Below are 10,982 nucleotides of genomic sequence, written 5' to 3'. Positions count from 1 at the left end.
ATCACCTTTTTTTTCAGCTTGGACACATGCTCTCTTTGAGATATTTTGATTCAAAATGTGTAATGGGGATTTCCTTTGCCTAAAACCATTCACTTGGACTTTATTACTATTTTTAATATCAGCCATAAATTTGGCTTTTAACACAAAAATTTTTGTGAAATGTTTTTATGCTTCATTCTGAATAACTTAAATTTCAAGAAAACTTGGACCTCTGGTGAAACTGTTTTTATACTAAGAAAATAAAATCATGTCTAATTGCTTAAAGGAGATAATTAAACTAGCTGTCTTGGTCTATTTTTGTCCATTCCCCATTTGTGTATATTTGGTTCCAGCTCTTTTAATTTTCCTGGCCCTTATACATCTTTCTTAGGCCTCTCTCTATCACTCGCCTTATCTCTCTCTCTCTCTCACGCATTCTTTTTGGTGGTAATTATTTTTTACCATAAAGATCCTCTTTCCCTCTCTCCACTCCACAATCCACCCTCTTCTATTTTTCCAATATTAAGTATTCAGCATTTCAATTTCAAATCTATTCCAGTAAGCTTGCTTCTCCCTTAGGATTTTTTTTCCTCCCCCTGAGCAACTCTCTAAGTGTTTGCTGATAACATCTTAGGGCCAGATTATTTTTCACTGGGCCCATTGTAAGAAGTAACCAGCTTATTCCAATACTGCAGAACACATTTCAGACTATACAATTGTAACAAATGAACAACTTGTCTTCCACAGATTCACCACAGGATCCAATTAGTTACTAAACCTTTTACTAGGGTTTTCTAATTATATTCTGCAATTATAGCGATTGGGCTGCCTGAAACAACTCAAAAAATGTTTTCATTTTGTCTCACATATATACACATATACAGTATATGCATACATATGCATATGGAAAGTTAAAACAAAATTATGATTGTAAGCAAAAGGAACAAATCTCTAGATTGAATTACACAGACATTTAAAAGGGAATCAAATAAATACCTCTACACTGTAAAAATTAAAAAAAGGAAAGAGGCATTTTACTTCTGAATATCTAGAATTCTAAATTGTTATAATTTTAAAATAAAATATAAACATTGATCTGCAAATCATTACAACAGGTGATCACTTCAGCAAAATCTATATTGCAACTTCAGCACATCTTTATTAGAACTCTTTCATTGTGGGTAAACAGCCACAAAAATAAATGCTGACTTAGAAAGTATAAATACAAATATTTAAACAAAAATTTTGCAGCATTCATAGCGCAAATTGTACCTGAACTGAAGGGCTCTGTGTGTCTATATATATTACATATGTGTGCATTATATTCACTTCTATCTAACCATATACATATATTTATTTATAATTTGCCAAGCTCTATTAACAATATACCTGAAACAAAATATATAAAAGGCATTCTATTAACGGATTTGGAAATAAACAGAGGGTAAAAAGCTATGCACAGAAAATTAAATTATATCTCTTTTTGTTGTATATCCACAGAAACTTACAGGTATCAGCTGAAAAGCCTATACTTTGTTTAAAGCTAGGGTTTATTAAATAGGCTGCTCCTTGTAAAATTTGTTCACAAAGGGAAAAATACTATTTTCATTTTTAGAGTCAGTTCAAATTAAAGGAGCAGTTTAAATTTTAGTTTGGCTGAAAAAGCCTTTGAGTTCCCTATGACTTGATTGGTCTTTAAAAAATTAGCTCTACTTAATAAAAGAGACAAAAGTATCAAGATATATATGAATTTAGCCTATTTTTTATTTCTGTGTGTTCATAGTAAACATTTTTGTAAGTGACAAACACGGGCATATGACCACAGTATCACAATCAAGAAATTTTAAGACAACATTAACAATCACTCAAATTTATGCGGCATTTGCGCAACACAGGTTACATATTTGCAAGGTTTACCTATAAGTACAATAGGTATTAACATTTCACTACATTTAGAAAAAATAAAAGTGACCTGTTAGTGACCACATACATCAAAATATACACAACACAAACTGAAGGCAATCGTTAATTTTGTCCCCTTCTGATTCAATTGAATGGGCAGTGTTGCCAACTGAAACAACTTTCTTTTTTGTTTGTTTTAATACTTAGTATACCAAGTGCATTTTCTAGAACCCAATCTTTGGTCTAAAAGTAAACAAAAGAAAAAAAAAACAGTTCTTTAAAGAAAAGGACAAAACAATAAATGGCCAAAATAATTTCTTGGGCACCTTTACTACGAATGCTTTTTAAATACAAATTACAGTTTAACATTTTAAAACTCTCCCCATAATTTAGGTTGTTCTCAAGGTCTGCGTCCACCATATAGTTCCATGATAACTTATAATACTGCACACATGGAAATCTGGCGGCTCTTAGAGATAGACTTGTCAGGTTTGAATGAAATGGCAAAGCAGTCACTATTTAGATACACATTCTACTATAATTTTGACTTCCAAACCTTATATTCTACAATGTATTCTCCCCACATTGCACCTCGCTGACACTCCACACCTTGTTAGAATAATAAACAACCCTAGAGACTGAACAAACGTACAGAAATGGGAGGGGGGGCTTAATAAAAAATACCTGGACTTATTTTTTTAATTATCATTTACAATGCAAATGTGTGTAAAACGTTCACTTACAGTCTGGTCCCAGGGATGTTAATGTATTAAAGGGTTGGAAGAAGACCCCTGATTTTGATGTGTGAAATAATCAGACAGTCCCCCGGACAGTCCCGTCGTAAAACTTGGCAAAGAGGGTCTTAAAGACTCACAGGGCAGGGTCGAGGGGGCCTGCGGAGACGTGGAGGAGGACGCGGCCCTGGCGCTCATGGACGTGCTGCTCTGCGAAGTCATTGACGGGTGCGGGACGTGGGGGAAAAAGTAACTGGTCTGGCCCGCGAGCAGGTTGACGGAGCAGGGGTTGAGGGAGTAGGTCCCGGAGCAGGGCACCGACAGGCCGCAGGGCACCGAGGCGGCGAGTGCGGCGGCCGTGAGGTGGTGCGTGGCGTACGGGATCTCCCCGTTGACCAGCCGGTCCACGCTCAGGCCGTTGGCCGTGGAGAAGGAGTGGTTGTTGCCCAGCGAGTTCTGAGTCAACACGGAGCTGTAGGGCATGGGGTGGCTGGGGTAGGCCGACGTGGTGCCGTTGTAACTCAAAGTGCTGCTGGCGCGGGGGTGGTGCAGGGACAGGAAGGGCGACATGGGCCAGTAGAGGGAGCCGGCGCGGTCCATGAAGGTGAGGCCGGTGGAGGTGAGGCGCGCCCCGCGCTTGAAGGCCAGCTTGGCCCGCGAGGTGGTGGAGCGGCGCCGCAGCTTGCCAGTGGTGCCACCGATGAACACGTCGTCGCTCGACGGGTCCAGCATCCAGTAGTTGCCCTTGCCCGGGTCGTCGTAGTGGCGCGGCACCTTCACGAAGCACTTGTTGAGGGACAGATTGTGGCGGATGGAGTTCTGCCAGCCCTGTTTGTTCTCGCGGTAGTAGGGGAAGTTCTTCATGATGAACTCGTAGATGCCATTGAGCGTGAGCCGCTTCTCGGGGCTCTGCCGGATGGCCATCATGATGAGAGCGTTGTAGCTGAACGGCGGCTTCTCGTACTTGCCGTTCTTCTTCTCGCCCTCCTTGCCCCCCTCCCCGTCCTTGCCGCCCTCGCCCGCCCCCTTCTTCTCCTCCCCCCCAGCGCCGGCGCCCTTCTCCTTCTCGTCCGGCCCGACGGGCGCCAGCTCCCCGGGCCCGCCGCCTGGCTCGCCCTTGCCGCCCAGCCCGTCCGCTTTGGCCCCGTCCAGGGCGGCGGCCGGTGGTGGCGGTGGCGGCGGCGGGAGCAGCAGCTGCTGGGGGCCCTTGTCGTCGTCGGCGGCCGGGGCGCCCCGCGTCTGGGGGGGCTGCGGTGCCGGGGGCGGCGGCGGCGGCGGCTGCTGCTGCTGCGGCGGCGGCGGCGGTTGCGGGGCGGGCGGCGGCGGGTGGTGGTGATGGTGGTGGTGGTGGTGGTGGTGCTGGGGGTGGTGGCTGTTGTGGTGGCCGTGGCTTGCGTGGTGGTTGTCGTTCTGGACCGCCTCGGGCACCAGGCTGTTGATGCTGAACGAGGACTTGGGGATCATTTTCACCTCTTTCCTATCTCCCATGTCCAGCATCACCCAGTCGTCGGGGGGAAACGGCGGCGGCGGCGCGGGAGCGGGACAGCGGCGCGGCGGGCGGCGGCGACCGGTGGGTGCCGAACGGGGCGCGGGGGGCGCGGGCGGCAGCGGCGGCACTGAGCGCTCCGGCAGCAGCGCAGTTGGACCGCAGGCTCGGGCGCTGGCAAGTCATGTAGCAAAAGCAGCAACCACCCCTCAGGAATTAGAAAAAAAAAAAAAAAAAAAAAAGGAAAAGAAAAAAAGAAAGAAAGAAAAAAGAAACAACCACCGCCCCGGGGGTGAAGCTCCCTCGCTCCCAACTGTACTTCTTGGTCTCCCCCCCCACCCCCCGCTCCCCCCCCCGCTGCTTCCTCCTCCTCCTCCTCCTCTCGCAGCAGCAGTCACAGCAGCAGCAGCAGCAGCCCAAAGGGGGGGAGAGCCGGGCGGCGGGCGGGCGCGTCCCGGAGCGGCCGCGGCGAGGCTGGGGAGACAGCGATCGAGGCGGCTATAGCCACAATTAATTTTCCGAGCTACAGGCGCACACTAGGGCTGTAAAAAAATTTTTGGTTTAACCTTTCCTACCGCTGGGCCAATCAGAGCCGGCGGCGTGCGGGAGCGTCTCTCTCGCCGTCGACCAATCGGAGGGGCCGGGCCCACCCACCCCCGCCCCGCCCTCCGGCTGCCGCCCCCTCGGGCGCTCGCCTCCCCCTCTCCGCGGGCCTCGGACCCCGCGGCCGCGCGGAGCCGCGTAGGGATACGCCGGCGGGAGCACGCGGTGCCGCAGCCCTTCCCTGCGCCCCCGCCACCCCCTCCACCCAGCCGGCTCCGCTCCACCGAAATTCCTCTCCTAGGGCCAATAGCTCACATTTCCGGCTTCCTCCTCATTGTACTGGGTCATTTTCGTTTGAGCGTCAATATTTGTCCTTAGTGATTAAAGTTTGTATCCAATTTTATTTTTGAAAGCGGGGGTGGTGGTGGTGGTAGGGGGAAGAGTGGGAGTGCAGGGAGAGGATGCGAGAGGGCAGGAAATGGAGGAGGTAGAGGCGAGGCACTACTTTTCCTAGTCGGCCCTGCAGGCCCCTGTCTGGCATTTCTGAGCCAGTAGGAAAATTGTGCCCTTTGTAGGTAATAGTCTAGCGCAGCTTTGGATAAGGGGGGAGAGAAGGCCCACCGCTGGCGTGTGTGCGGGGGGTGTCCTTTACTTCGGGGAGAAGGGTGTGGGAGAGCTTTGGGAGCGATGAGATGAGGAGGAGGAAGTGGGCAGAGGAGCGCGGGGCCAAACAGGGGTTACTTACTCGATTCCCGAGGCCTGGGCGGCGGCGAGCTCCGGGCTCCGGCGCCGCGGGGAAGCCGGGCCTGGGGCTCCGGGTGCAGCTGCGGCGGGCCGGGGCCGCTCAGTAGTGGGCGCCTCTGATGGCCTTCCGAAATGAGAGGTGCCCAGAGAGAAAACAGTACCAAACAATCTCGAAATAAATCAGGTAACACATGCTATATACGTGTGTCTCTTCCTTTTCCTTCTCTCCTGCTCCAGACCGTCGCTCACGCTTGGGGTGACTCGATGTCGTTTTCTCCTCGCCGCTCCAGCCTCAGCTTCTAATCCGAATTGGAAGCGGGTAGCTGCGAGCGATCACCCTGGAAATATTTTCGTTTTGCTTGTTGACATTGGAGGGAAAATAAGGGTGGGCGTCTATTTCTTTCCGGTTTTTTTTTTTTTTTTTTTTTTTTTTAAGCCTTCCTATTTTCACTCCCTCTTTTTTTCTTTCCGTTTCTCAAATGCTTTTATTTTGTGCGGGCCTCATTCCTGAAATAACAGTATACTGAAGCCATCTCTTGCCCACCCTGAGTGCTGTGGGAAAGCACCGGGGAGCCTTGGGAACGTGGATCCCACAGTCCCAGCTTCTTGGGCTTTGGAACTGGGAAGGTTCGGTTGAACGTTGAAGTGAATGGGGAAATTGCGAATCGGGGGCTTTAAAAGGATCCCGTGGCCAGGGGCAGGGCTAAGGCCCAGCATTTCCCAGGGATTGGAATTTAGTGGGGAGCACATTGATCAAAGGCTGTTTCATCCCACATGGGCACGAAACATACCACATTTTACGGAGGATGTAGCCCCAGAGGGAGGTGGAGGAGAAGCATAAATGAAAAGCACCTTTTCCTTCCTCTAGAAGGTAAATAATTATAAAATGTAAGCATTTCTTCATTTTGATAAACTCTCATTAAGATATCTGGCAGATTTGTATTTAAGAAAACGAAGGAAGGAAAATTGGCGCTTATGCTTGATGCTAAAGTTAAATTGTAACATAAAGAATGCGACTGATGAATACTCAGGATAATAGAGGGTTATTCCATCTTCCCCACCCCCAGTCTTAAGAAAGAGAGAGAGAGAGAAAAGGTTGGGGCGGGGGGTGGGGGGAGGAAACTAGAGAGAATAATAGATAATTACAAATAGCTAGTGAATTTTAAATATGCATCTTTCAGGAATGCCACAAAGGAGCTTTGAATATTGGACTAACCTCAAATGTCCTTCCACTGTATGTATGTATCTTTTCCTATGTCTACATATCTTCTCATTTGAAAACAAACTATTTACATGTGGAAAAATTCAAGGGTTCCAGCAATCGGTGTTGATAGTGACATGGCCCCAAACATTGATTTCCAAGCTGTGGATTTCTCGCAGGGCCGGGTGAGCTAATGGGCTTTGCCTACCGGCTGGAGAGATCTGTGGGCCTTCCCCTTCCTACTCACTTTTCCTCCTCCCACTCTTCTCCCCTCCTCAGGCCCGTTCTTCCTACTTTTCCTCAACTCTCCTTCCTCCCTCCTCCCTCCTTCTCCCTTAGCTCCCCCCACCTCTTCCCCCCACCCTCCATTCCTCTGTCTCTCTATTCCTCCACCTACTCCTCCCAATTTCTCCCCCTACAGCCCCCCTTCTCACCACCACTTATAATGGCACACAGGGCTCCCTCTGAGGTGGACGGCCCGGTACGTTTTCGTAGTCGGTCTAGCGTGAAATGATTCGGTGTAACCGGATTCTTGGGAAAGGACAGGTTACGTAAACATTTACTGATGTGGAGTAACTATACTATTTGTACTCTGATATGCAGGAAGGAAAGTGTTGATTAACACAGAAGAAAAAAAAAACGAAATTAGCTGATTGCATGCTCATAAGTGCAAGCTGTCATTGAACTGCTTTTAAAATAGACACAGCTGGGTGTTTGTGTTGAAAAATTTCTTGTGTTTTTGCTAATACTGAAATAAGCATGATTTTGTATACCAAACATTTTCAGATCATTAAAATTTGTAATCTGTGCTGGTTTTAAACACAAAGAAAAGAAACAGAATCATTTCGATGTAAAATTTGCTGATATTATATTAACTCAATCAGGTCTGTACAAATTGTGCATTGTGCCTCCTAAAATCTGTTTGATCAATTTAATACACAAAGTGCCAAACGTGGGTATTGTTTGTTAACATTGGACATTTTATTCAAATCCAAGCTCAGCAGCAAACTGGAGGAGCTTTCCTTCAATACACCAGCTCTGACTGATGAATTTTTAATGTTTTAAGGTGTTTCTTAGGTCAAAGCTGAGCGTGCATTGTTTTGTAATCTTGTATAAAATTTTAGCAGGTGGAAATAAGTTTTTCTTCTGTTTACTTTCAAATAGCAAAAACTGGGGTTCGCTAATGAGCACTTTAATAATCTGATTTTATATGCTAGGAGCTCATATTGACTGGGAAAATGTTTTTCATTCAAATTAAGACTATGTTATATGGTTTAAGGATTGCATGAATGCAAGTCTCTCAAAATAGGATATTATAGACAAATAGTATATAGTTTAATGTAATATTTAAAAATCTATTCTTCCTAATGACAAAAGTTATTTGTAATCTGGCAAGAAGTGAGTTTTAATTCCTTTTAATAATTTCAATTGCACTTTATGTCGAGACGGTGATATGTATATATATATATATATATATAGCTTGTTCAACAAAACATGCACTGTTTACTCAGCGCCCCGTGTTTGTCTCAGCAATAGCTTTTTAAAAGAACTGCTACTAGCTGAAATGGAGGGGGAGGGGGGCCCTGGACAGAGTATTGTGCAAGTTGAAAGTCTCTGGATGGGGCTTTGTATATCTTACCGGCCAATTTGGGTGCAAATTGGATTTGAAGGCCTGCCTCTGTCCACCTCGGGCCTCTTCCCTAAGCACTTGAAGCCCAGTCTTCAGCCCCACTCAGTCACCGTGATTACCTTCAGAAGACAGAGGGAATCCAGTTGTCTCAGACCTGAAACAAATTCTCTATCATTCTAATTTTTTTCTCATGACGGATGTAACCTTGATCTCTTACACAGACATCTACAAATGTGTACTATTAATGAGTAAAAGCAGAAGTCAAAGTAAATGTAATTTTCTGGTATATATCACAGTAAACTTCTCTCTTGCTCTGTCTGCAGTCCCCAGCTCCCCCAAAGAGGTCAGGCCCTTTAAAGAGTGAGCAGTTCCAATGGAAGAATTGCTTAGGAAATGAATTAGATTATTCCTTCTGGAGTTTTAATTAATAACCAAGGCTCCACAGCATACTTCATCTAAGTAGGGAGCAGAACATTTCATTTTTCCATTTGGCAATGTTATTTAAGTCTTCTTTAGGGCCTCTCTCCCATTTTTGTTCAGTGATTCTCCTCTTCTTCTTGCTAGCTGCTGGTTAAATGAAGGTGGGCCCCATTTACCTAAAATCCACTCTGCTCTCCATTCCCTGGACAGGGTGTCCTTGGAGTGGCACCCAGCGCCAAGCTCTAGCTAAAGTTCTCTTCCTGCAGATGCACAGAGAATTTCTGACCTTGTGACGTTTGGGAGTGAGGAGATCCCATATGGAGGCATCCAGGTATTTCCAGAGATCCTGTGGCAGGTGAGGTCTGCCCCGGCCGGAGCCAACTCGTCTATAATATCTTCCTAACAGCAGGTAATGGTGCTAACATTTAGTGATTAGAAGTTACTCTTTAGCGTGTTGTATCCTTGTTCTGTGGGTTTTGGTTACAGGTTATACGATTAGGTTTGCAAGAACAGTAGTGAACTAAACTTCTCAGTAAGAGGTCTTCACACCAGGGAAGTGTTACTTTTCTGCAGCAGCCCTGCCTCGTCACTCATTAGGGAGCTGCAGGTTGTCAGCGGCTGCTCTCAGCGCGCGCACGCGCACCCTCAACGTCCCCGGGGGCGCGCACATTCGTGCGTGTGTGTACACACACACACACAGACACACACACACACCACTAAAACTAAATTAAGAAGCCGATGATTAAGACAAGCGTCTACTAGGCCTGTCATTTCAGCATCCTTCCATCATAACATTGTGGCACCGGCAATTTTGCTTGAGAACCTCGAGTAAAAAAATCTATGGGAGAGCCTCGTCTATGAGAGTGGAAATGTTTAGCTTGTATAAGCTAGGGAGCCACTTCAAAAGCGAGAAAGTCCAAGGCAAAGAAGAGGAGCAGGAAGAGGAAGAGGACAAGGATGAGGATAAGGCCTTGACAGAGACCTCTGGGACTCTCCAGGCAAGTCTCTGTGATGCTGCCAGGTGTTCCAGGCTTTCTGAAGCCAAGTACATACGCAGCCAAAAGAAAAGTCCCGTGATCTTCAGCAAAATGTGCATGGGAGAAGCTTTGTCCCGACATTACCCAAGGGGGAGAGCCAGGTGTGGAAAGATCCATGATAAAATATCAACAGAGAGCCAAGGGACTTTAGTCTCTGGAAAAACTTCTCAGTCGAATACTCTCTACATGTCTTGTAAACATTTTAAACATAATGCCCACCACCCTTTTACTTGTTTCGCGTTATTTGCCATTGCCCTCCAGAGGGTGAGTGATTTGCTGAAGGACTTGAGTCCCTGATAGTGTGAGGGCAGACCTGCTCTGTTTTTAGACCTGATTCAGTTGTGAGAAATGGTCCCTCACAGCCTGGGGAAGTGCCCCTGAGAGGCCAATTCCTATTTTTCCTCTACTTGCCCAAGGAAATGGTGTAGTCAGTCTTTCAAAGGAGATAAGGGAAGCTCCACAAACAACCACAACAGAGCACAACAAAACAAAACAAAGAGTTGAAGGGGTGTTGGTGAACTAGAATGAAGGAGGCTAGAGCTCAGGTTCTTAGTTTTAACCCCCAGCTCTATCCCATAAGGGAGAAAGTGAGACTTGGCAAAAGCCATTCCACAAAACAATACTAACTTGGATTTTCCATCAGTGGGGTACCAAAAGAGGAAAAAAGAAAATAACTTTATAAATATATATCAAGCGGAAAGAAAAACTTACAGGGCTAAAAATGCTGGGCTAAGAGTTGGAGCTCCTAACTATCCCATCACTGTTGTTAATTAGTTGGAGCTTCAATGTGATTTCTAGTAGAAGCCTCAATCTTCTTCCGGAAGTGTTACAGGACCTTTTTGAGAAGGTGTGTGTGTGTGTGGTGGGTGGGGGGTGGGGTGGGGTGGTGAACCAAGACTTCTCTTTTGAAGCACACCTCCAAATGGTTCCCCAAATTCCAGTTGTGTGAGAAAAGATGGAAAGGTGTGACTCCCTCGCAATTTTTAGCCGATCACCTTTGAACTAGTCACCGCTCAATAGTTACATGTACACTGAAAACACTGAACATTGCCAGGTCCGTTTATGAGATTAATAAGTATCTTACAGGAAATGCTTGCACCCACTGAAGGTCTGAAAGAATGAGAGGAGAGAAAACTTCATGAGTGGAGTAAGCAAGCCAGAAAGCACGCAGAGAACCCTTCACCCCAAAGTCTCCCTTCGCATGGGGAAAGTAATATGTACTAAAAAGATCTATCTGCTTTCTTTCAAAAACCCTGCGTGGACAAACCAATGGGCAAGTTTTTACTTTGTGCGCATCTTACACCCA

The 10,982-nt window shown here is 46.4% G+C and overlaps 1 protein-coding gene and 1 long non-coding RNA gene across 2 annotated transcripts; one reads left to right on the top strand and one right to left on the bottom strand.

The window, feature by feature from the left end:
• Positions 1–1,725: 1,725 nt before the first annotated feature.
• LOC144329389 (forkhead box G1) lies at positions 1,726–4,639 on the bottom strand. The gene has a single exon (XM_077938768.1). The coding sequence runs from the start codon at positions 4,110–4,112 to the stop codon at positions 2,643–2,645; it is 1,470 nt and encodes a 489-aa protein (XP_077794894.1). The 5' UTR covers positions 4,113–4,639; the 3' UTR covers positions 1,726–2,642.
• Positions 4,640–6,132: 1,493 nt separating this feature from the next.
• On the top strand, positions 6,133–9,067 carry LOC106999377 (uncharacterized). The gene is made up of 3 exons (XR_013395376.1): positions 6,133–6,259; positions 6,570–6,626; positions 8,906–9,067. It is a non-coding gene; the product is annotated as an uncharacterized LOC106999377 (long non-coding RNA).
• Positions 9,068–10,982: the final 1,915 nt, after the last annotated feature.

Source organism: Macaca mulatta, chromosome 7 (genome assembly GCF_049350105.2).
Source record: "Macaca mulatta isolate MMU2019108-1 chromosome 7, T2T-MMU8v2.0, whole genome shotgun sequence".
In the NCBI taxonomy this organism is placed as follows: Eukaryota; Metazoa; Chordata; class Mammalia; order Primates; family Cercopithecidae; genus Macaca; species Macaca mulatta.
This window is presented reverse-complemented; position numbering and strand designations above follow the sequence as displayed.